General features: G+C 36.4%; 1 protein-coding gene across 1 annotated transcript in view; it reads right to left on the reverse strand.

Moving 5' to 3' along the window:
• Window positions 1-27954, reverse strand: part of DNAH14 (dynein axonemal heavy chain 14) — a 463650-nt gene that overhangs the window by 385636 nt on the left and 50060 nt on the right. The window contains exons 9-10 of the mRNA XM_034947740.3: window positions 4764-4908; window positions 152-283 (exon numbers count right to left, since the gene is read on the reverse strand). Of these exons, the coding sequence (XP_034803631.2) occupies window positions 152-283; window positions 4764-4908 (277 nt within the window). The remainder of the gene's footprint in view (window positions 1-151; window positions 284-4763; window positions 4909-27954) is intronic.

A 27954-nucleotide genomic window follows, 5' to 3' on the forward strand; every position in this document is an offset into this window, starting at 1 on the left:
AGTAAATACATAGTACCAGTTAGTTGGTTAATTAACCACCTTTGTTCCTTACCTTTCCATTTCAGATACTTTTTCCAGGGATGCAATTTGGATCAATTGCTTCAGCTAGTAAATTGCAACTTTGATAAATATGATATAATTAAAGAATTACCTTTAGAAAAGTACTTTTCATCTCTGAAATTGCTTTATTCCTGATGTCCTCAAGTTGTTTCAATGCCTGGGTAGCTTGCTGTAACTGCTCTTCACAAAATTCATCTAGAGAATATGTTCGAGAACTATCCAGCTAATTAGATGATAGTAAATGTTCAGTGTTAGAAAGTCAAAATTCATATTTAAAAAAGATAAAATATTTGGTCTTTTCATGTCATAAAGAAGACTCCATATTTTACATTTTCTTCTGTATATCCTATATGACTTACATGTTTTTCAAATTTAAACACTTGTTAAATCTAACTAAATCTTGATTAAAATACAGAAAAATACATTGGTGTTTTAGATAATAAGTAAGATTAAACTGAAGCAGAAAATTCAAGAGCTGATGTGTTTTTTAAACATTTATGCATGCAGAGAATCCACCAATCCCAGAAACTACTTTTACTTTTGAAGTCATCATTATCTGTAACAATTTAAAACACAAAGATAAAATACAGCATTATTGGGGAAACCAGCATCCAATATTTCAATGTATGTTCTTTTCTATTTTCCCTAAGTGTCAGCCGGTCTGAGAAATAAAGAGAAAGAGTACAAAAGAGAGAAATTTTACAGCTGGGCCTCTGGGGGTGACATCACATATCGGCAGGTTCCATGATGCCCCCTGAGCCGCAAAACCAGCAAGTTTTTATTAGGAATTTCAAAAGGGGAGGGAGTGTACGAATAGGGAGTGGGTCACAGAGATCACATGCTTCAAAAGGCAATAAAATATCACAAGGCAAATGGGAGAGCAAGATCACAAGGCCAGGGCAAAATTAGAATTACTGATGAGGTTCTATGTCCCACTGGGCATGCATTGTCATCGATAAATGTCTTAAGAGGAAACAGGGTTTGAGAGCAGACAACCAATCTGACTAGAATTCACCAGGCTGGAATTTCCTAATCCTAGCAAGCCTGAGGGTGCTGCAGGAGACCAGGGCGTATTTCATCCCTTATCTTCAACCGCAATAGACAGACACTTCCAGAGTGGCCATTTTAGAGACCTTCCCCTGGGAATGCATTCCCTTCCCAGGGTTATTCCTTGCTGGGAAAAGAATTCAGCGATATTTCTCCTATTCGCTCTCTGCAAGAAGAGAAATATGACTCTGTTCTGCCCAGCCCTGCAGGCAGTCAGACCTTATGGTTATCTCCCTTGTTTCCTGAAAATCATCGTTACCTGTTCTTTTTCAAGGTGCCCAGATTTCATCTTGTTCAAACACACATGTTTTACAAACAATTTGTACAGATAACGCAATCATAACAGGGTCCTGAGGCGACATACATCCTCAGCATACGAAGATGACAGGATTAAGAGATTAAAGTAAAGACAGGCATAGGAAATTATAAGAGTATTGATTGGGGAAGTGATAAATGCCCATGAAATCTTCACAATTTATGTTCAAAGATTGCAGTAAAGACAGGCACAAGAAATTATAAAAGTATTTATCTGGGGAACTAATAAATGTCCATGAAATCTTCACAATTTATGTTCTTCTGCCGTGGCTTCAGCCGGTCCCTCTGTTTGGGGTCCCCAACTTCCCACAACACAGCATAAAGAGGGTAAAATTAAATAATTCAAATAAGGTTAATTTTATTCAGAATTCATTCAGAATCTATAAGGAAGAAATCTCTATCTACTATGCTATGAATTAATCTCTGGTAATACAAAATCATAATGTTCCATACATGCGTGTATATTACATCATTCTTCCTTCTTTCAGTATTGTTTTTCCACTATTGTGTTAATTCTCTTAACAAAATACATTTTCATTAATAAATATACAGATATGTTTATCTTTTATCATATAGTTATATTATAAAAATTAATAAATGTATCTTCCCACAACAAAAAAGATTGAAAAGTACTGCTCTTGCTTAAAATTTTGGATTTACTCTTTAAGTTTCCATTCTCCTGGTCCCATATCTGACTACCAGGTCCAAATTTTTCAAAATTTCCCTGCCTTTCTGGTCTTACTGACGACATCCTAATTAAAGTCTTTATTGCTTATACCTGCATTTATCCAGTACTATAATAATTGATCTCTATCACTCAAGTATCTCTTCACTACCAATTTTTCCCAAAAACCAATATCACAATAATTTTCCTAAAATACCATGTTCAAAAACTTTGAATAGTTGTTCTTTAAAAGTAGTTCTCAAAATTTATCCTGCCTAACAGTTAACTGAGGAACCGATTTAAAATGTAGATTACCAGCACCACTCACTGCCCTCTCTTGCAAAAGGAGTGGGACACAAATATTTACATTTTTATTAAGCACCCAAATACTGCTCAATAAAACAAACTTCACTCGAATATGAAACATGATCCAAAGTCTCAACTCTAGATGATTCTGTCAACTTGGATAAGTGGCAATCTCTCCAGAACTAAGTTTTGTTCAAATAGGTGAATTTTATTCAAAATTCATTCAGAATCTAGCTGGGAGAAATCTCCATCAACTAAGCTAAGAATTAATCTCTGGTAATACAAAAACATAATATTCCATCCACTTGAAAGTGAAGATTTGAACAAAGAACATATGTTCTTTACCTTCCAGTTCGAGAAATTCCACCCTCTTTAAAGGTATGCTTTCATCCCAGCAGAGTACACGTATGACCACCATTAATGGCATTAACTTCTGAACAATCCCATTCTTCACATTCATAACCTTGCTTCATTCTCCTTACATCCTTGGTGTCAGTCTTCATTGGCATCTGCATCCCTGGGCTATGCATAACCTTCCGATTCTAATGCACAACTGGCCACCTTGACTCCTGACCCCAGCTTGGTTCTCCAGGATATGAATCTCCACTCTTCCTCCATCTAAACCTGGCTTTTCCACATACAGTATCAGAAATTCCCATTCTTGTAAATTGCCCTCATAACAATCACCACTAGGAGTGCCCCTGCCCTATGGGCAGGTTGAAATCCTACTTTTCCCTTACTGTGTTATTCTTGGCCTGACATTCATGAGCCAATCTAACTTTCAAATCAAATATATATTGAATGCCTTACTCACATTTATATTCTTTATTTAAAAGCCTTATCTCCTCTTCTATGGCTATTCAAATCCAGCACAGCCTAGCTCAAAATATGAGGCATGACCTAACTTTAATTCCAAATAAGGCTAATCTCTGCCTTCTCTGGATTTCTGTAACATGACTGTTATACAAGTATTATTTGCCAGTAAACATTCCTTACCTTATACTTTGCTAATGGGTTAGGTAGAATGATTAGCATAACAAAGAAACTATCTCTAGAATTAGTTTTCATTTTTATATATAAAGAATTATTTCTTCCCATGAACTGTAAGCAGATTGAAAATAGCAAAGCTTTGTTTTTCACTTTGTATTCATCTCCTTTGCACAGCATTTCGCATATAATAGATAATAAATACTTACATATTGTCTGGAAAAGTTTGTTCTCTTCCTCCTGATGTTCTATATTAAAGCTGACATGGCCTGAGGTCTCTAGGAAAGAGTCCTAACATTTCTTCTCTATCACTGGTAACGTTCTCTATCATTTGGTAGCATTTAAGGCACAGACTTCAAAGGTATTTTAAAGTCTTTTATGCCTTCCCACCCATCATTAAAAATTAATAAATTTTGTCACTCAGCCATTTACAAAATAATCTGATATTACAGATTATTTTATTTCCTTCTACAAGAAAACCATATCCTATTTCCTTCTACATAAAAACCAAATCAAAGAGATTCCTCTGTGAAATGTCTCCTACTTAAGGTGAATTTAATCCTTTTGAAACATAAACATTCTCTATATAAGTATAAAAAATATACATCTATGTGATAATTCCTCCTCCTTCATTAGTTTATTCTTTTATTCACTCAAAGACTATTGGTGAGCACCTACTATGTATCTGTCATTACACATAATCAATTCTAAACATACGATATTGATTTACAAGTATTGATCTTGTTACATGCAGTCAACACAACTGATTTTCGAGCTAATTTTCAAATATTTAACTTGTCTAAGCCCCTTAACAATTCCTCTTTCTTAGTCTAGATAACTCTATCAATTTTACTTTTTTCCCCATACATTGAGTGAGTGAAGTAAAATCTGCTAGGTTCAATTGTAGACTTAATTAGTTCTAGGTACTTAACCACTCAAAAGAGCTATCTTATATAAATTAAGTTATTCCATTAACAGGCTCACTTTTTCTAGAATCTTGAAATAGGAGAATTCATAAATTTAACCAAAACTTCTGAGTTGAAGCTTATGATAATATCTTGACATGCTATACTAGAGGAAGAATATCAATTATGTATAAGAGATAACTGATTATTTTAAATCATATTACACATTCGGAAATACATTTGAAAATAAAGGGTCTTATAGACTTAGGTTAGGCATAAGGAAGAAATTACAAGAAATGTTAACTATTAAAATTTATTGCAAGGAACTCACATTCTTTGCAGATATTTTAGAACAGTAGTAATCGAAAGAGATGGTTTATTTATGAATTTAGAAATCTGTATTTTTTAATTCAAAATGCTATTTTTCTTCCTAGTTTCTATATACCAATATTAGCTTATAGTAGTATACTTCTACTCACCTTTACAAGGCATATGGCAGATAGATTATTTTCATGGTCATTATAATTTTTGAGATTAATTGCATCTTCACAAAGTCCTCTCATATAAAGCAAACAGGTTTGAAACAAGTCATCAGCCAAAAAAAGATGGTGGTACAAAAATGACCTGAAAGTTAAAAAATTTCTACAGATATATCTCTCATTCAAAATGAACAAAATTAATTTAGAGGTAAGTAGTGTGGTTTAGTTAATATCCTTATAGTTAAAATGTTTTACATCTACCCCATTTTAAACGATAATGATTAGTAAGCATTAGGGGTTGTGTTTGGATGATAATGTTGTAGGCAAGGTTTTGGGGACTAGGTGTGTTGAATAAGAACAAAATAGGAGGGGGAAACAAGTAATGACATTCTGTTATGCCACTGAGTTCTAATAATTTTGAAATATGAGGAAGTATTATGTAAAATGAATTATATGTCCTCAATGTATTAAATTCACTAAATCTAAATAAATTCCTTCAATGTACTTTTCTCCCAATTATAGGAAACAATACTAACTGGAATAGGGACCACTGGGAGAATGTTTCTTAAAATCTCCAACTACCTATATCATAAAATAAAGAAGATGGGCCCTTTTCTTTTATCTGTCTTTTTCTACTAGTCTAAATAAAGGTGAGACAAATCACTACTAACTACGCTGGAAATAACAGAAAGACAGAACTCGGGGAGAAAAGGGCAGAGTAGAAGAGATGAGGTTCCTTAAAAATTGGATCAAGTAAAGCAAACTTCCCTGTGCAACAGTGTGTGGAGAAGAGGGGGACTTCTGCCCTGAATCATCCCTTTGGAGTGGCTGATTTTTAAGGGTTATCAAGCTCATAATATACAGAAAATATAATAATCAGAAATTATCTCTTCCCTCTTTCTATTTTACAGTTGAGGGCTTTATATATTATAAAGCTAGTGAAGTTTAAGCTTCATGGGTTCATCATTTACACTGCCTATTCCAAAGCCTTGTACTATTTATCTTAAAGAACCCTCCCCAATTATATAAGCCTCACATAACATAAAACTACTCCTAGTCATAGAAGAATTTGATGACATCCCTCTAAGTATCTGATACAGAAAAAGAGATTATGCTAAAGACATGTGGCACATCATAGAAAGTAAAATATCACAAAAAGCAAACACAATCTCAGTACTTATTAACAAGACGGTGACTATCAAAATTTAGGTAATAATAACTCACATTATTCAGCGTTTGTTTAAAGCTTTCTTTTTTTCCTTTAAAAATGTATTAAATTTTGGTTTGCATATTTCAACATAGATATGAAAACGGGGAGGGTGCACATAAAAATAACTATAGGCATGGAAAACATGAAAAAATTTATAGCTGTAATGCATGATCTAACAAGAGAAAAATAACACATTGACTGACGACTGTCTTCAAGCATAAGTATTATAAGGAATTCACCACAAATTTCTATTTTATTACAAAAGAAAACAAAATACATTCTCCACAACATAACTCACACACAAACTAGAACTGCTGGGTATTAGGGAACATATCACAAAAGACTATTACTACTCAGGTACTGGATTCCAGGAAAAATGAAATAGACATACTTTTCACTGTTTTCCTGCTCAGTACAACTAAAAACTCTGGACATTACATTAAAGCAAACATAACAAAACATTGAAGGGTGGGGAAGAAAAAGCAAGGTGGCTAGAAATGACATGGTGGTAAGTTCCCTGGGTTTCCTTTTTGCCCAATATATCCCAGACTTGAAGCTGAAGAAACCAGTAACCTAGAAACGCCAATGGGTACAGATTAAAAAAAAAAAAGTCCATTGCCTAGCTAAAGGACCAGGAAAGGGGCAGCCTACCATGACAGAAACTTTTATTCGATAACTATTCTATTCCAGCCAAATACCATAGGGAAAAAAGCGTCAGTGGGAAGCCTAGAGTTCTACTCTTGGTGAATTGTTATAAAGCACCCTTAATGCCTCCATGGAGGGTTTTCAGGGAAACCAAAGTAGGGAGCTTGGACATTTGTCCCCATTGGGTGGTAATATGTAAAGAAATAGAAGACATAAAGAAGAACCAAATGGAAATTTTAGAATTAAAAAATACAATGACAGAAATACAAAAAAACTCAATGGATGAACTCAATGACAGAATGAAGCAGACAGAGAAACAAATCAGTGAACTGACAGAAAAACATAAATTATGCAATCCAAACAACAGGAAAAAAATGAGGGAAGTGAATCGTTTGAACTCAGGAGGTAGAGGCTGCAGTGAGCTGAGATCATGCCACTGCACTCCATCCAGCCTGGGCAACAGAGTGAGATCCCACCTCAGAAAAAAGAAAAAAAAAAAAGAACAAATCTTCATTCACCTGTGGGATTATAAAATTGATCTAGCATTTGTGTCTGAAGTCCCAGAAGGAGAGGTTAAAGAAGACAGGGCTAAAAAAAAAATACTTGAAGAAATAATGGCTGAAACATTCCAAATTTGTCAAAAGAAACACAAACCTAGAGATTCAAGAAGCTAAGGGAACTCAAAACAGGATAAAGACAAAGTAATCCACACCAAAAACATGTCAAAGTCAAACTTCTGAAAACTAAACACAAAGAAAAAACCTTGAAATCAGCAAGAGGAAAAACACTTTATCTATAGGAGAAAAACAATTCAAATGACCATGGTTAGAAGAAAGTCACACAATGTTTTTCAAGTGCTGAAAGAAAGGAACTGTCAACCCAGAATCCTATATCTAGCAAAAATGTTCATGAATGAAGAGGAAATTAAGACGTTCTAAGACAAAGGAAAAGTAGAAGAACCTGTATACTAACAGACCCACACTAAAAATATGGCTACAGAAAGTTCTTTAAACAGAAATCAAACAACCAAACAATAAAAGAAGGAACACTGCAACATTAAAAAGGAAGAAAGAACATGATAAACAAAAATATAAGCAAATAGAATATTCCTCTCATGAATTTTCTAAATTCTATTTGATGACAGAAGCAAAAATTATAACATTGTTTGATACAGTTTCAAATGTATGCATAAAAACTATTTAAGACAATATATTACAAACAGGAAGGTAAAGAAACATGAAAGTTTCTACATATCATTCAAACTGATAAAATTATAACATCAGTAGACTGTAATATATATATAATCTTATACTATAGCAACCACTAAAAAAGCTACACAAAGAGACATATTGAAAAATACTATAGATAAATCAAAACGGAATTCTTAAAAATGTTCAAGGCAGGAAAAATAAAACATAGAAACAAACAGCAGAGAGAACGAACAGAATAAAAAAAATGGCTTACAACTTAAAGCCCATATAAATAATCAGATTAAATTTAAATAGTCTAAATATGGCAATTAAAAGACAGAGATTGGTAGAATGGATTTTAAAATATGGCATATGCTAGGCAACAGCGGCTCACGCCTGTAATCCCAGCACTCTGGGAGGCCGAGGCAGGAAGCTCACCTGAGGTTGGGAGTTCGAGACCAGCCTGACCAACATGGAGAAACCCCATCTCTACTAAAAATACAAAATTAGCCGGGCATGGTGGTGTGCGCCTGTAATCCCAGCTACTTGGGAGGCTGAGGCAGGAGAATGGCTTGAACCCGGGAGGCGGAAGTTGTGGTGAGTTGAGATCTTGCCATTGCACTCCAGCCTAGGCAACAAGAGTGAAATTCCATCTCAAAAACAAAACAAAACAAAAAAACAAACAAAAAAATCCATGGCACAACTATATGCTGTCTATAAGAAACTCACTTCAAATATAGGCATATCAAAAGTAAAAGGATGGGAAAGATATATTGTGTAAACACTAATCAAAAGAAAACATAGTGGCTATATTAATACCAAATAAAGAAACTACCAGAACAAAGAACAAAGAAAACTACCAGAAATACTGAGGGACACTATACAATGTTAAAAGCATCAATCCACCAAGAAGACAGAATAATTCTAAAAGGGTATGCACCAAACAATAGGGCTGCAAAATGTCAAACAAAAGCTGAACTGAAAGGAAAAAGAGACAAATCCACAATTACAGCTGGAGACTTCAGCACTTTCTCAACAACTGACAGAACAACTAGGCAGAAGATCAGCAAAGATATAGAAAGCTAAACAACTTTTCAACCAAGTGGATCTAAGCAGTGTTATAGAATACTCCACCCAACAATAGAAGAATACACATTCTTTTCAAGTTCCCATGGAACATGTATCAATAAAGACCATATCCTGGAAACAACAACAACAACAACAACTCAACAAATTTTTTAAAAATCATACAGACCAATTTCTCACCACAATGAAATCAAACTAGAAATTAGTAATAGGAAAAAAACAATAAAATATCTAAACACTGGAAATTGAACAAAACACTGCAAAATGGGTCAAAGAGAAAGACTCGAGGAAAATTAAAAATTCAGTGAACTGAATGAAAATACAACATATCAAAATATGTGGTATACAGCCAAACCAGTGCTGACAGAAATTTATAGCACTGAATGCTTAAAGAGGCATTGTGAAATCAATAATCTAGGCTCTCACTTTAAGAACTTAGAAAACAAAGAACAAATGAAACCCAAAGCAAACAGAGGAAAGAAATTATGATAGGAGCAGAAATCAATGAAATGGAGAAAAGAAAAACCATAGAGAAAAATTAATGAAACAAAGAGCTGATTCTTTAAAAACATCAATAAACCTAACTTCAAATAAGACTGAAAAAAAGTGAAAAGACACAAAGTATCAGGAACAGGAATGAAATAGGGGATATCAACATTGATTCTATAGACATCAAAGGTATCATAAGGGAATATTATGAATAATTCTATACATCAATCTGACAACTTAGATGAAACGTACCAATTCCTCAAAAAACACAAACTACAACAACTCACCCAATGTGAAACAGATAATCTCAGTAGCCCTATACCTATCAAGAAAATTGAATTCATTCCTCTGTCCATGTGTTCTCATTGTTCAATTCCCACCTATGAGTGAGAATATGCGGTGTTTGGTTTTTTGTCCTTGCGATAGTTTACTGAGAATGATGATTTCCAATTTCATCCATGTCCCTACAAAGGACATGAACTCATCATTTTTCATGGCTGCATAGTACCCTAAAACTTAAAGTATAATAATAATAATTTAAAAAATCGATAATCTGAAAAAAAAAAGAAAATTGAATTCATAATTTAAAAACTTCCAAAGAAGCAATCTCCAGGCCCAGATTATTTCACTGGACATTTCTACCAAATGTTTAAAGAAGAATTAACACAGATTGATATCAGTAAAAGGGCAAAATACAGGGTCTCAGGCCTTTATTACCTCCCACAGAAAGTTCAACTAGCAACTATTCACAGACAAGAACACCCTTGTGTTCCCAAAACTTGGAAAGGCCTGAGAAAGCTGCATGGACCACAGAACACAGAACCAAAAAAAAAAAAAAAAAAAAACAACAAACAAACAAACAAAAACCTGCCTTTGAAGGATAAGAGAAATTATCTCACTTTGATCCCACTGCTCCTCCTTTCCCCAAGATGGCTCAGTGCAACAAAGAAAAAATTTCCCAGGGCCCACAGTTTCTACAGTGGGAAAATAGAATAGAAAACAGACATCCAGTTTCCCTGGCATTCTGATATGCTTCCCAAGAAGTCCACTCCAGTCTCACTTCATAAGGAACACAGAGGGTAACAGCATGGCTAGACCACCTGGGGTCAGGTAGAGATAAAGCAAGGAGACAGAGCCCATGGCAATCAGCCTACAGATCTTGGTGGCAGCTCTGTATATCTGCCAGCAGTAGTACACAATCTGAGGTACCAGCTAACAGCATAGCTCCCTCACAAATCCTAGCTGGTCACTCCCAGAAGTGGTGGGACATTCTACCTGGCTTATATCCCTAGATGGCTCAGCCTCCAGTCCAGCCTCAGACCCTGCCCCCACACCCCACAGAGAGAGAAATACCCACCACAGCGTGATATAACAAAGCACAGGAGCTAGTTCTTCTACACCCAGCAGGTTAAACAGCACTCAGTTCAGGCTCAAAGCCCACCCCAAGGCCCTGCACAAGCAGGAAGGCAAACCTCATCTGTGTATTTCTACTAAGCATATCAGCTGGTCCCCTCCATTCTAAGCAGTGCCCATCCAACTGCAGAACTCAATCAGTGGTACCATTAGGCCAGGGGAATATATGTTGTGGCTCAGCCAGATAAAAGACAATTGCAGTGTCCACCCAGCAGTTCTGCTTGATTACAGAGCTCAGTCTGGGTCTCACCAGAGACTAGAGCCCAGCCAGCTTCCCTACCCTAACTCAGATTAAAGACAGCAGCTCAGCAATCTTCAGAACCCAAAAGCAAGTTCTGCCTGACCAAGGTCATTACCAGCTGGTCCACTCAGAATAACAAGCTAAACAGTGAAAGGTGTATCTCTGCCAAAGAAAATCTATGACCAAGCACAGTGACTCATGCCTCTAATCCCAACATTTTGGAAGGCTGAAGCAGGTAGATCACTTGAGCCCAGGAGTTCAAGACCAGCCTGGGCAACACAGTGAGGCACTGTTTCCACAAAATAATAATAATAATAATAATTCAGTGGATGTGGTAGCATGCACCTGTTGTCTCAGCTACTCAGGAAGGTGAGGAGGATTGCTTGAGCCCAGGAGGTTGAGACTGTAGTGAACCACAATCATGCCTGGGCCACAGAGCAAGACTCTGTCTCAAAAAAGAAAAAAAAACCTATAAAAGCTGAAAGAGGTGTCTGTCTCCTTACAGGCACAGACATCAACACAAGAACATGGGATTACAAAGACTCAGGAAATCATGACACCTCCCAAAGAAACTAACAAAGCCCCATCACTTGGCCCTAAAGAAGTGGAAACCTATTAAATAGCAGACAAATAATTCAGCAATATCCTCTTAAAGAAGCTCAGTAAATTACAAAAAGATATGTATAAGAAATTAACTTAGAAAACTATACACAAACAAAATTAGAAGTCTGACTAAGAAATAATAAAAGAAGCAAAATACAAATCCTAAAAATAAAGATACAATGACTGAACTAAATAATGCAATAGAGAGTTTCAACAGCAGGCTCAGTCAAACTGAAGAAAGAATGAATAAGGTCAAAGACAGAACATGTGAAATTATCCAGTCAGAAAAGCAAAGAGAAAAGAATAAAAAAGAATAAAAAAAGCCTACATGAATTATAGAACACTGTCAAGAGATCCAAGAGTCTCAAAATAGAAGTTACAAAGTAGAAAAATGAGAAGACAGGTCAGAAAGCATATTTAAAGAAATAACGGCTAAAAACTTCCCTAATCTAAGGAAAAATACCAATATCCAGGAAGTGCAGAGATCTCCAATTAAATTTAACCCAGAGTTCAACAACACACATAATAATTAAACTACCAAAATCAAAGACAAAGAAAAATTTCTGAGAGCAGCAAGAGATAAGAAACAGATCATATACAAAAAAAAATCTCAGTATAACAATCAGCAGATTTGTCAGCAGAAACTCTGTAGGCCAGGGAAGAATGGGATGATATATTAAAAATGCTAAGGGGGAAAAAAAAACAACCCCTGCAAGCCAAAAATATTTTCCCCAGCAAAGCTGTCATTCAGAAATGAGGCAGAAATAAAAACTTTCCCAGACAAATAAATGCTAAGCAAGTTAATCAGTACCAGGCCTGCTTTATAGGAATTGTAAAAGAGAGTTACTTAAGCTGAAAAAGCCACTAAATGATAACATAAATCAAGAGCACAAAATTCAATGCTATAAATAATACTGAACCATATTCAGAATACTGTAGGACTATAATGGTAACGTGTAAAGCAATTCCTAGTACAAGGATTAAGACAAATCTATTAAAATAACTATAGCTAAAATAATTCGTCAGTGGATACATATTACGAAATGACGCAAATTCTGGCATCAAAAACATAAAATGTGTTTCAAGAAGAATAAAAGTGTAGAATTGTTGTATGCAATCAAAGTTAAGTTATCAGTTTGAAATAGTCTGTTACAGGCATAAGATGTTTTATGTAAGCCTCATGGTAACCACAAAGCAAAAATCTATACTAGACCCAACACAAAAAAAGAACAAATTGAAAGCATGCCACTACAGAAAACCATCAAAACACAAAGGAAGACAGCAAGAAACAAAGTATCTATAAAACAACCAGAAAACAACGAACAAAACAGCAGTTGTTAAGTCCTTACCTGTCCATAATTACCTTGAATATAAATGGATTAAATTCTTCAATAAAAAGAGTGACTAAATAGATTTAAAAAACAAAGACTGAACTATAGGCTGCCTGCAAGACACTCATTTACTGCACTTTTAAGGACACACATAGATTGAAAGTGAAGGGACGGAAAAGACATTCCACACAAATGGAAAGAAAAAGAACAGGGGTGGTTATAGTTACATCAGATAAAATAGACTTTAAGTCAAAAACTATAAAAATAGACGAAAAATGACATTAAATAATGATAAAGGGGTCAACTCATCAAGATGATGTAAGTCATAACTATATACACACCCAACATTTGAGACCTTAAATATATCAAGCAAATATTAAAGAATTTAAAGGGAGAGATAGGTTACAATACAATAATAGTAGGGGATATCAATAACCAATTTTCAACAATGGACAGATCATTCAGACAGAAAATTCATTAAAAAAATTGAACTTAACACTTTAGACCAAATGGACTTAATAGGTAAATACAGAATATTGCATCTAACAGCAACAGAATATACATTGTTCTCAAGTGCACACAAAACACCCTCCAGGAGAGATCACATGTTAGGCCACAAAACAAGTCTCAGCAATTTTAGGAGGACTGAAACAGTATCAATTATTTTTTCTAACTACTGTGGTATGAAAATAGAAATCAATAAAAGGAGGAATTTTTGGTAATTCACAAATACATAGACACAAAACAACATGTTCTTGCACAACGAATAAGCCAATGAAGAAATTAAAAATGAAATTTAAAAATATCTTGAGACAAACAAAAATAGAAATGCAACAGACCAAAACTTATGGGATGCAGTAAAAGGAGTTCAAAGAAGGAAGTTTATAGCAATAAATGCTTACATCAAAAAAGTATAAAGATCTCAAATAAACAACTTAATGTTACGCCTTCAGAAACTACACAGAAAACAAACTAAGCCAAAATTAGCAGAAGGAAAGAAATAATAAAGACCAGAGCAGCAACAAATAAAATAGAGTCTAGAAAAAATAATTTAAAAGATCAACAAAACTAAGAGTTAGGTTTTTTTTAAAGATAAAATTGACAAATCTTTAGCTAGACTAAGAAAAAAGGAGAGAAAACTCAAAATAAAAAATGAGAGAGAAAACATTACAACTGATGCCACAGAAATACAAAGGATCCTAAGAGGCTGTTATGAACAATTATGCACCAACAAATTGGATTACCTAGAATAAATAAATAAATCCTAGACACATATCACCTACCCAGACTTAATCATGAAGAAACAGAAAATCTGAACAGACCAAAAATAAGAAAGACAACTGAATCAGTAACTAAATCTCCCATCAAAAAAAGTGCAGGACCTGGTTGCTTCACAGCAGAACACTACCAAAAATTTTATGAACTAATACCAGTACCTCATAAACCCTTCCAAAAATTGGAAAGAGAATGCCTCCAAACTCTTTTTATGAGGCCCAGCACTACCATGATCCAAAAGCCAAACAAAAATATTACAGGAAAGAAAATTACAGGCCATGCCAATATCCTTAAACATGGATGTAAATATCTTAAACCAAATTCTAGCAAACCAAATTCAACAACACATTAAAAGGATTATTTACCAAAGTCAACTAGGATTTAACCCTGGGATGCAAGAATGGTTCAACATACACAAATAAATAAATGTGATACATCACATTAACAGAATGAAGGACAAAAATCATATGATCATCTCATCAGGTGCAGAAAAAGCATTTAATAAAATTCAACATTCTTTCATGATAAAATCCTCAACAAATTAAGGATAGAAGGATTGTACCTCAACACATTTAAGGCCATATATAATGAGGCTGCAGCTAACACTATGCTTGTTGGTAAGCATAGTAAAAAACTGAAGTACTTTCTGAGACCCAAAACAAGGATGTCCACTCTCACCACTTCTATTCAACATAGTAGTAGAAGTCCTTGTCTGAGCAGTTAAGAAATAAAAGACATCCTAATAAGAAAGAAAAAACTAAAATTGTTGCTGTTTCCTGACAACATGTTCTTAAAGAAAAACCTAAAGATTCCACGAAGAAAATGTTAGAATAAACAAATATGGTAAAGTTGCAGAACACAAAATCACACATAAAAATCAGTAGTGCTTCTGTACTCTAATAATAAACCATCTAAAAACACTCAAGGGAACAATTGCATTTAAATAGCCACACAAAAAATAATAAAATACTTAGGAATAAATTTAATCAATGAGGTGAAAGACCTATACACTGAAAACTATAAAATGTTAATAAAAGAAATGGAAGAAGACACAAATACATGATAAAATATCCTATGTTCATGGATTGGAAGAACTAATGTTGTTAAAATGTTTACAGATTCAATGCAATTGCCATCAAAATACTAATATGTTATTTTTATGGAAATTTTTTAAAATCTTAAAATTCGTATGAAACCACAAAACCTTGAATAGTCAAGGCAATCATGGGCAAAAAGAACAAAGCAGGAGGCATCAAACTACCTAATTTTAAACTAATCTTAAATCTATAGCAATTAAAACAGCATGATATTGGCCAGAAAAAAAAATCAGACATATATACCAATAAAACAGAAAGGGGAACCCATAAATGAACCTATGCATGTACAAACTGATTTTTGACAAAGTTGTCAAGAATACACAATGGATAAAGGATAGTCTCTTCAATAAATAGTGTTGGGGAAACTGGACATCCATATGCAGAAGAATTAAACTGCAACCATGTCAAACCATCTCACTGTAGTTTTGATTTGCATTTCTCTAAAGATCAGTGATGTTGACCTTTTTCGCGTATGTTCACTGCAGCATTATTCACAATAGCAAAGACATGGAATCAACCCAAATGTCCATCAATGATAGACTGGATAAAGAAAATGTGGTACATATACACCATGGAATACTATGCAGCCATAAAAAGGAACAAGATCATGCCCTTTGCAGGGACATGGATGGAGCATATAGATACCCGTCTCTACTGAAAAAAAAAAAAGGAAAGAAAAATACAAAAATTAGCCAGGTGTTGTCACAGACACCTGTAATCCCAGCTACTCAGGCGGCCGAGGCAGGAGAATCACTTGAACCTGGGAGGCAGAGGTTGTAGTGAGCCGAGATCACACCACTGCACTCCAGCCTGGGTGACAAAGCAAGACTCCATCTCAAAAATAAAAACAACCCAATTAGAAAATGGGCCAAAGGCCTGAATAGACATTTCTCAAAAGAAGACACACAAATGGCCAACAGATGTATGAAAAAATGCTCAGCCGGGTGCCTCTAATCCCAGCACTTTGGGAGGCCAAGGCAGGCAGATCACAAGGTCAGGAGATCAAGACCATTCTGGCTAACACAGTGAAAGCCCATCTCTACTAAAAATACAAAAAAAAAAAAAAAAAATTAGCTGAGCGTGGTGGCACATGCCTGTAGTCCCTGCTACTTGGGAGGCTGAGGCAGGAGAATCGCTTGAACCCAAGAGGCAGAGGTTGCAGGGAGCTGAGATCGCGCCACTGCATTCCAGCCTGGGCAACAGAGGAAGACTCCGTCTCAAAAAAAAAAAAAGAAAGCTCAACATCACTAATCATTAGGGAAATGCAAATTAAAACTATAATGATCTAGCCAAAGTCCAGCCTATTAAAAAACACAATGAAATATCACCTCCGAAAGTCTACTATCAAAAAAATGAAAAATAAATGAGTGTTGGCAAGGATGTGGAGAAAAGGGAAGGTTTATACAATGTTGTGAGAATATAAATTAGTACAGCCATATGGAAAACTGTATGGAGGTTCCTCAAAAAACTAAAAATAAAGTTACCTTATGATTCAACAATCCCACTTCTAAATATTTACCCAAAGATTTGAAATAAGTATGTCAAAGAGATATCTGCACTCCAGTGTTCACTGCAGCACTATTCACAACAGCCAGGTTATGGAATCAACCCAAGTGCCCATTAACAGATGGACAGATAAAGAAAATGTGGTATCTATATGCAATGGAATACTATTCAGAAAGAAATTCTGTTCTATGACACAACATGGATAGAATCGAAGAACATTATGCTAAGTTAAATAAGCCAGGCACAAAAAAACAAATGACACATGTTCTCATAAGCAAAATCTCAGGCAATCAAACTGAAAAAAGCAGGGAGTAGGATAGTGTTTACCACAGGCTGAGGGTAGGGGAAATGGAGGAGATTATGGTCAAAAGATACAAAGCCTCAGATGGGAAGAGTAAGTTGTTGTTTTGAGGTCTATAGCACAGTGTGGTGAATATAGTTAATAATGGTGTGTACTGTACATTTCAAAAGTGCTAAGAGTAAATTTCAAATGTTTTCACCCAAAAATATAAGTGTTTGAGGTGATAAATATGTTAACTAGCTTGATTTAATTATTCCACGTTGTATTCATAAACTTTAACATCATTGTGTATCCCATAAATATATACGACTATAATCTGTCAATGTAAAATAAAAGTAAATAAATATATAATATCATTTAAGTCAGAAAAAAAGAAACATTGACACCAATCTACAACAATCTCTCCTGGAAAACAGGAGGAAGAAGAAATACTTCCTAGTTCATTTTATGAAGCTAGTAATATCCTGATATCAAAATCAGGCAAAGTTTAAAAAAAAACAAAACACCACAGACCATCATTCCTCATGCAAAGATCCATAGCAAAATATTATCCAAGAAAATTCTCTAAAATATGTAAAAAGAATTATGCATCATGACCAATAGGGATTTATTCCAGGGATGCAAAGCTGGTTTTGTATTCAAAAATCTATCAATGTACTTTACCATTATTAACAGGCAAAAGAAGAAAAAAATCACATGATCAAATAAATTTATACAGAAAAAAGCATGTGACAAAATTCAGCACACTTTTAGGATAAAAACTCTCAGAAAAATAGGAATAGAGAGAAACTGCCTCAACTTGACAAAGAGCATTGACAAAAGTCTACAGCTAACATTTTAATAGTGAAAGACTCAATCCTTTCCTTTAAGATAGGGAAAAAGTCAACAATGTCTATTCTTCACCACTTATTCAACATAATGCTGGAAATTCCATCCATTACATAAGGCAAGAAGAGGAAATAAAGCCATATAGATCAGAAAGGAAGAAACAAATTGTCCCTATTTACAGATAACCAATATTCTATGTAGAATATCCCAAAAAATATATAAAAAAACTCCTAGAACTATTAAGTGAGTTCAACAAGGTTATAACATATAAGATCAATATATGAAAATCAATTGTGTTTCTATGTACTAGCAATGAATGCATGAACATGTAAATTAAATACTCAATCCCATTTATAATTACTCATAATAAAATGAAATAGACATAAATCTAACAAAACATTTCTGGTGATTAATTTTGTGTGTCAACTTGAGTGGGCCAGCATGTGCCCAGATTTTTATTTAAACATTATTTTGGGTGTTTCTGTGAGGTATTTCTGGATGAGATTAATATTTGAGTAGGTAAACTGAGTAAAACAGATTGCCCTCTCCAGAGGGGTTGGGCCTTAATATGGTTTGAATGTTCCCTCTAAAATTTATGTTGTAATTTAATTACCATTGTGAAGATATTAAAAGGTAGGACTATTAAGAGTGATTAGGTCATTAGGGCTCTGCCCTCATGAATGGATTAATGCCATTATTCTGGGAATGCATTATTACTGCTGGAGTAGGCTCCTGATAAAAAAGAAGAGTTCAGGCTGGGCACAGTGGATCACACCTCTAATCCCATTAATGGAAGGCTGAGGCAAAAGGATCAGGAATTTCAGATGAGCCTGTGAAACACAGTGAGACCCTATCTGTAAAAATGTTTTTAAAAATCAGCCAGGCATGGTGGCACATGCCTGTAGTCCCAGCTACTTGGGAAGCTGAGGTGGGAGGAGTGCTTGCATACAGGAGCTTGAGGCTGCAGTGAGCTATGATCACAACACTGCACTCCAGCCTGGCTGACAGAGTGAGATCCTCTTAAAAAATATATTTGTAATAGAATGATTTATATTCCTTTGGGTATACACCCAATAATGGAATTGCTGGGTCAAATGGTATTTCTGGTTCTAGAGCTTTGAGGACTCACCACACCATCATCCACAATGGTTGAACTAATTCACATTCCCACCAACAGTATAAAAGTGTTCTTATTTCTCCACAGCCTTTCCAGCATCTGTTGTTTCTTGACTAATAATCGCCATTCTAACTGGCATGAGATGGTATTTCATTGTGGTTTTGATTTGCGTTTCTCTTAACGTTCAGTGATGTTGAGCTTTTTCATGAATGTTCACTGCGGCACTATTCACAATAGCAAAGACATGGAATCAACCCAAATGTCCCTTAATGATAGACTGGATAAAGGAAATGTGGTACATATACACCACAGAATACTATGCAGCCATTAAAAGGAACAAGATCATATCTTTTGCAGGGACATGGATGGAGCTGGAAACCATTATCCTCAGCAAACTAACGCAGGAAAAAAACTGAACACCGCATATTCTCACTTATAAGTGGGAGTTGAACAATGATAACGCATGGACCCAGAGAGGGAAACAACACACACTGGGGCCTGCTTGGAGGTAGAGGTGGGGGAGGGAGAGCATTAGGAAAAATAGCTAATGCATGCTGGGCTTAATAACTAGGTGGTGGGTTGATAGGTGCAGCAAACCACCATGGCACACATTTACCTATGTAACAAACCTGCACGTCCTGCACATGTACCCCAGAACTTAGCTCACACCTGTAATCCTAGCACTTTGGGAAGCCAAGGGAGGTGGATCATGAGGTCAGGAGTTCGAGACCAGCCTGGCCAACATAGTGAAACCTCATCTCTACTAAAAATACAAAAAATTAGCTGGGCATGGTGGCGGGCGCCTGTAATCCTAGCTATTCAGGAAGCTGAGGCAGGGGAATCACTTGAACCCGGGAGGCAGAGGTTGCAGCAAGCTGAGATTGCACCACTGCACACCAGCCCGGGTGACAGTGCAAGACTCCATCTCAATAACTAAAATAAAATAAAAGAATTCAACCTGATTTCCTCTGTCTCACAAGCTTGTTTGCTTGCCCTTCTGCCTTCTACCTTCTTCCATGGAACGACCCAGTACAAAGGCCCTAAACAGATGCCAGTTGTCAAGTTCTTAAACTTCCCAGCCCTCCAGACCCATAAGACAAATATGCTTCTTTTTCTCCATAAATGATCCAGTCCGTGGTATTTGCTATAGCAATACAAAATGAACTGAGACAGGCCTCATCCAATCCATTGTGGCCTGAATAAAACAAAAATGCAGAGTAAGAGATAATTCTGTCTCTCTCTTCCCGTCCTCAAGCTGAGACACTGGCTTTCTCCTGTTGTTGGATTTGAACTTGGACTGGAACTTAAATCACTGTCTCTCTTGGTTTTTAGGCCTTTGGACTCAGACTAGAAGGGGAACTATACTATACCATCACATCTCCTGGGACTCTAGTTTACCAACTACAGGTCTCAGGTCTGTCTCTGTCTCTGTCTCTGTCTCTGTCTCTGTCTCTCTCTCTCTCTCCTCTCTCTCCACATATACTTGTAGCTATTGTAAATGGGACTACTTTCTTGATTTCTTTTTCAGATTATTTGCTGTTGGCATATAGAAATACTACTGATTTTTGTATCCTGTAACATTACTGAATTTGTTTATTAATTCAAATAGATTTTTAGTGGAGTCCTTAGGTTTTTCCAAATACAAGATCATATCATCTGCAAACAAGGATCATTTGATTTTTTACTTTCCAATTTGGATGGCCTTTATTTCTTTCTCTTGTCTGATTACTCCAGCTAGGACTTCCAGTACTAGTTTGAATAGCAGTGGTGAAAATGGGCATCTTTGTTGTATTCCATATCTTAGAGGAAAGACTTCCAACTTTTCCACATTCAGTACAACAATGCTAGCTGTGAATCTGTCATACATGGCTTTTATTATGTTGATGTATGTTCCATTTTATAGCCAGTTTTTAGGAATTTTTGTCATGAAAGGATGTTGGATTTTATCAAATCCTTTTTCAGCATCCATTGAAATGATCATATGGTTTTTGTCCTTCATTCTGTTGATATAATGTTTCACATTGATTGCTTTGCATATCAATCAATATGCAAACATTGCAAATACAAATGTTGGTATGTTGCACTATCCTTGCATCCCTGGGATAGATTCCATTTGGTCATGATGAATAAACTTTTTAATATGCTGTTGAATTTAGTTTGCTAGTACTTTGTTGAGGATTTTTGCATCATTTTTTTTTTAGGGATATTGGCCTGTAGTTTTCTTTTTTTTTTTTTTTTAATAAGCCTTTGTCTGGTTTTGGTATCAGGGTAATACTGTCCTCATACAATGAGTCTGGAAATATTCCCAACTACTCTATTTTTCAGAATAGTTTGAGTAGGATTGCTATAGTTCTTCCTTAAATGTTTGCAAAATTCAGAAGAAGCCATCAGGTCCTAAGGTTTTCTTTGCTGAGAGACTTTTTTTTATTACAGCTTTGATCTTCTTACTTGTTACTGGTATTTTCAGGTGTGCTTTGGGTTATATCTCCTGGGTGTTCTATAACCTTCTTGTACTTGAATATTGATATCTTTCCCTAGGTTTGGGAAGTTCTCTGTTATTATTCCTTTGAATAAACTTTCTACCCCAGCTCTTTTTTAACTTCTTTTTTAAGGCCAATAACTCTTAGATTCACCCTTTTGAGGCTATTTTCTAGATCTTGTAGGCATGCTTCATTTTTTTTTATTCTTTTTTATCTTCTCTGTGTATTTTCAAATAGCCTGTCTTCAAGCTCGCCAATTCTTTCTTCTGCTTGATTAATTCTGCTATTAAGAGACTCAAGCATTCTTCAGTAGATCAACTGCATTTTTCATCTCCAGAATTTCTGCTTCTTTTTGATTATTTCAATTTGTTGTTAAATTTATCTGGTTGCTTAATTCCTTCTCTGTGTTATCTTGAATTTCTTTGAGCTTCCTCAATACAGCTATTTTTCTTAATTCTATGTTTTGATAAGTTATTGGGGTATAGGTGGTATCTGGTTACGAGTAAATTCTTCAGTGGAGATCTGTGAGAACCTGGTGCACCCATTGCCTGAGCAGTATACACTGCACCATATTTGTTGTCTTTTACCCCTCACCCCCACCCAGCTCTTCCCCCACAAGTCCCCAAAGTCCATTGTATCATTCTTATGCTTTTGTGTCCTCATAGCTTAGCTCCCATATATCAGTGAGAACATACCATGTTTAGTTTTCCATTCCTGACTCAGGAATGAGTCTCTAATCTCATCCAGGTCATTGCAAATGCTGTTAATTCATTCCTTTTTATGGCTGAGTAGTATTCCATCATATATATACCAGGGTTTCTTTACATGCCTATTGTTTGATGGGCATTTGGGTTGGTTCCACGATTTTGCTATTGTGAATTGTGCTGCTATAAACATGCATGTGCAAGTATCTTTTTCGAATAATAACTTCTTTTCCTCTAGGTAGATACCCAGTAGTGGGATTGCTGGATCAAATTGGTAGTTCTACTTTTAGTTCTTTAAGGAATCTCCACGCTGTTTTCCATAGCAGCCGTACTAGTTTACATTCCCACCAGCAGTGTCGAAGTGTTCCCTGATTGCTGCATCCATGCCAACATCTATTATTTTTTGATTTTTTGATTGTGGGCATTCTTACAGGAGTAAGGTATCGCATTGTGGTTTTGATTTGCATTTCCCTGATCATTAGTGATGTTGAGCATTTTTTCATGTGTTTGTTAGCCATTTGTATATCTTATTTTGAGAATTTTCTATTTATGTCCTTAGCCCACTTTTTTATGGGATTGTTTTTTCTCTTACTGATTTGTTGGAATTCATTGTAGATTCTGGATATTAGTCCTTTGTCAGCCCACTTTTGATGGGATTGTTTTTTCTTACTGATTTGTTTGAGTTCATTGTAGATTCTGGATACTAGTCCTTTCTCAGATGTATAGATTGTAAAGATTTTCTCCCATTCTGTGGATTGTCTGTTTACTCTGCTGACTATTCCTTTTGCAGTGCAAGAGCTCTTTAGTTTAATTAAGTCCCCCCTATTTATCTTTGTTTTTATTGCAATTGTTTTTGCGTTTTTTGGTCATGAAATCCTTGCCTAAGCCAGTGTCTAGAAAGGTTTTTCCAAAGTTATCTTCTGGAATTTTTATAGTTTCAGGTATTAGGTTTAAGTCCTTAATCCATCTTCAGTTGATTTTTGTATAAGGTGAGAGATGAGGATCCAGTTTCATTCTCCTACATGTGGCTAGCCAATTATCCCAGCACCGTTTGTTAAAAAGGGAGTCCTTTCCCCACTTTATGTTTTTGTTTGCTTTGTCAAAGATCAGTTGACTGTAAGTATTCAGGTTTATTTCTGGGTTCTCTCTTCTGTTTCATTGGTCTATGTGCCTATTTTTATACCAGTACCATGCTGTTTTGGGGACTATGGCCTTGTGATATAGTTTGAAATCAGGCAGTGTGATGCCTCCAGATTTGTTCTTTTTGCTTAGTCTTGCTTTGGCTATGCAGACTCTTTTTTGGTTCCATATGAATTTTAGAATTGTTTTTCCTAACTCTGTGAAGAATTATGATGGTATTTTGGTGGGGATTGGGTTGAATTTGTAGATTGCTTTTGGCAGTATGGTCATTTTCACAATATTGATTCTACCCATCCATGAGCATGGGATGTGTTTCCATTTGTTTGTGTCATCTGTGATTTATTTTAGCAGTGTTTTGTAGTCTTCCTTGTAGGGGTCTTTTGACTCCTTTGTTAGGTATATTCATAAGTATTTCTTTTCAGCTATTGTAAAAGGGGTTGAGTTCTTGATTTGATTCTCTGCTTGGTCACTGCTGGTGTACAGAAGAGCTACTGATTTGTGTACATTAATATTGTATCTGGAAACTTTGCTGAATACTTTTATCAGTTCTAGGAGCTTTCTGGAGGAGTACTAAGGGTTTTCAAGGTAAACGGTCATATTGTCAGCAAACAGGGACAGTTTGACTTCCTCTTTACCAATTTGGATGCCCTTTATCTCCTTCTCTTGTTGGACTGCTCTGGCTAAGACTTCCAGTACTATGTTGGAGAGGAGTGATGAGAGTGGGCATCCTTGTCTTGTTCCCGTTCTCAGTGCTTTCAACTTTTCCCCATTCAGTATTATGTTGGCTGTGGGTTTGTCATAGACGGCTTTTATTACATTAAGGTATATCCCTGTATGCCGATTTTGCTGAGGGTTTTGATCATAACCTCACCTAACACGTAAGGACTGACATAAACTTAAAGTAAAGGGGTGGAAAAAGGCATTTCATGCAAATGGTCACCAAAAGCGAGCAGGGGTAGCTATTCTTATATCAGACAAAACAAACTTTAAAGCAACAGTGGTTAAAAGAGACAAAGAGAGACATTATATAATGGTAAAAGGCCTTGTCTAACAGGAAAATATCACAATCGTAAACGTATATGCACCTAACACTGGAGCTTGCAAGTTTATAAAACAATTACTAATAGACCTAAGAAATGAGATAGACAGCAACACAATAATAGTGGGGGACTTCAATACTCCACTGACAGCACTAGACAGGTAATCAAAACAGAAAGTCAACAAAGAAATAATGGATTTAAACTGTACCTCGGAACAAATGGACTTATCAGATATATACAGAATATTTCATTCAACAACTGCAGAACACACATTCTATTCAACAGCCCGTGGAACTTTCTCCAAGATAGACCATATGATAGGCCATAAAACAAGCCTCAATAAATTTAAGAAAACTGAAATTGTATCAACCACTTTCTCAGACCACAGTGGAATAAAACTGGAAATCAACTCCAAAATCATGCAAATACATGGAAAATCATGCAAATACATGGAAATTAAATAACCTGGTCTTGAATGAGCATTGGATCAAAAATGAAATCAAGATGAAAATTTAAAAATTCTTCAAACTGAATGACGATAATAACACAACCTATCAAAACCTCTGGGGTACAGCTAAGGTGGTACTAAGAGGAAGGTTTGTAGCCCTAAATGACTACATCAAAAAGTCTGAAAGAGCACAAACAGACCGTCTAAGGTCACGCCTCAAGGAACTAGAGAAACAAGAACAAACCAAACCCAAACCCAGCATGTTGTATTTTTCCTCACATGGAGCATCAGTTGTTGTATTTTTCCTCACACGTGGCACCAGTTGGGTATTGCTCCTCACAAGAGTGCATTAGCAGACCCTGACCCAAATGACGGATGAATAAAATGTACACTGACACACAGATACTCTGCTTTGCCAGTCCAGCTGAGTGTCAGACTGCCTGCACAGCAAGAGAGGTTTGACACTGCAGCCGGCCCTGAGCAGCTTGCACTCTAGGCATTTACTTAGTATACAAATAACAACAGAAGCTCTGAGTCAATACACTTGTGGATAATTAACATGGTTAAGAGAGTAGTTCTAGGAATGATTAAAGCTCAGGTACTGGTGGTCTAAAGTAAACACCAGTAGGGGGCAATATCCCTAGTTGACCTATCCCCGAGAGGGCCATTTGTCTCAAAGGTTAATGGAGGTAGGGTAAACAGACTTAACTGGGGAAGCCTCTATTGTCCCTAGTATTTACCCTATGACCTAATGCTCTAAGGTAAAAACCGGCTGCCTTCAGCCTGTTCAATTATTACAAGTTATGTAACCTTTCGGCCTTCCAAAAGGTTTGTGACTATTCCCTATAACTTTCCCTAATATTTCCCTTTAATATTTCTGCCACAATCCTGCATGAATCCCAACACCAGCAGAAGAAAGGAAAAACCAAGATCAGAGCAGAACTAAACGAAAGTGAAACAAACCAACCAAAAATACAAAAGATAAATGAAACAAAAAGCTGGTTCTTTGAAAAGATAAATAAGATTGATAGACCATTAGCAAGTTTAACCAAGAAAAGAAGAAAGAAAATCCAAATAACCTCACTGAGAAACGTAACAGGAGATATTACAACTGACACCACTGAAATACAAAAGATCATTCAAGGCTACTACGAATACCTTTATGCATAGAAACTAGAAAACCTAGAAGAAATGGATAAATTCCTGGAAAAATACAACCCTCCTAGCTTAAATCAGGAAGAATTAGATACCCTGAACAGACCAATAACAAGCAGCGAGATTGAAATGGTAATTTAAAATTACCAGCAAAAAAAAGTCCAGGACCAGACAGATTCACAGCAGAATGCAACCAGACATTAAAAGAATAATTGATACCAATCCTTTTGACACTATTCCACAAGATAGGGAAAGAAGGAACCCTCCCTAATTCATTCTATGAAGCCAGCATCACCCTAATTCCAAAACCAAGAAAGGACACAACCAAAAAAGAAAACTACAGACTGATATCCTTGATGAACATAGATGCTAGAATCTTTAACAATATACTAGCTAACTGAATCCAACAACATATCAAACAGATAATCCACCATGATCAAGTGGGTTTCATACCAGGGATGCAGGGATGGTTTAACATATCCAAGTCAATAAATGTGATTCACCACATAAACAGAATTAAAAACAAAATACACATGATCATCTCAATAGATGCAGAAAAAGCATTAGACAAAATCCAATACAGCTATTTATTTTATTTTTAAATTATACTTTAAGTTCTGGGATACATGTGCAGAACGTGCAGGTTTGTTACATAGGTATACACGTGCCATGGTGGTTTGCTGCACCCATCAACCTGTCATCTACATGAGGTATTTCTCCTAATGCTATCCCTCCCGTAGCCCCCCACATGGAGCTGGGGGTGGGGTGACACAAGCCCCACTGTGGCCACCACCACTGTGATTGCACTGGGTCAGATGTATGTTCACTCAAGGATCTAAGACTCTTCAATCAGTAGTTGGCAAAGCCAGCCAGGCTTGTGTCCTTCTGGTTAAACCTGAAGCCAACAGGCCTGAGTCTCACCAAAGACTTGTAACCACTACCTGGCTACTGCCTATGTTCACTCAAGAACCTAGGGCTCCACAGTCAGCAGGTGGCAAAGCCTGCCAGGCTTGCGTCCTTCCCTTAATGGCAGTGAGATCCCCCAGGCCCTGGATAGGTCCAGAGATGCTGTCTGGGAGCCACAGACTGGAGTCCAAAACCTTAGAAATTGATGTGACGCTCTATACTACCGCAACTGAGCTGGCTCTCAAACCACAAGACAAAGTCCTTCCCATTCTTCCTTCCTCTTTCCACAGGCAGAGGAAATCCCCGTGGCCACCACCACCACAGGCCCATAGGGAGTACCTTCCAGGCTACCACTGATGTTCACCAAGGGCTTTTCAGTCAGCTTGTGGTGAACGTTGCCAGGCTTGGGACTCACTCTTCAGGGCAGTGTGCTCTCCTCTGCCCCAGTGCAGGTCCAGAAATGCCATCCAAGAACCAAGGCTTGGAATCGGGGACACCAAGAGTCTACTTGGTATTCCATCCCACTGTGGCCAAGATAGTACCTAAGGTGCAAGACAAAATCCCCTTTACTTTTCCCTCTGCTTTTCTTAAGCAGAAGGAGTCTCACTATAGCCACCACAGCTGTGAATGTGCTGGGTCTCACCTGCAGCCAGCATGTTTGAGTCTCACCCAAGGCCATAGTGTACTACCTGGTTAACACTGCTGGTCATTCAGGGCCCAAGGGCTCTTTAGTCAGCAGATTATGAATCTTGCCAGAACTGGGTCCTTCCCTTCACAGCAGTGGGTTCCCTTCTAGTCCAGGGTATGTCTATAAATGTCTAGGATCTAGGACCTGGAATGGAGACCTCATGACTCTGCCTGGTACCCTCTCCTACTGTGGCTGAGTTGGTATCCAAGATGCAAGACAAAGTCAAAGTCCTCTTTAGTCTTACCTCTTCTCTCCTCAACAGAAGGAAGGAGCCACTTTCTTTGCTGTGAGGTGTGCT

This window comes from Pan paniscus, chromosome 1 (assembly GCF_029289425.2).
Source record: "Pan paniscus chromosome 1, NHGRI_mPanPan1-v2.0_pri, whole genome shotgun sequence".
Classification (NCBI taxonomy): Eukaryota; Metazoa; Chordata; class Mammalia; order Primates; family Hominidae; genus Pan; species Pan paniscus.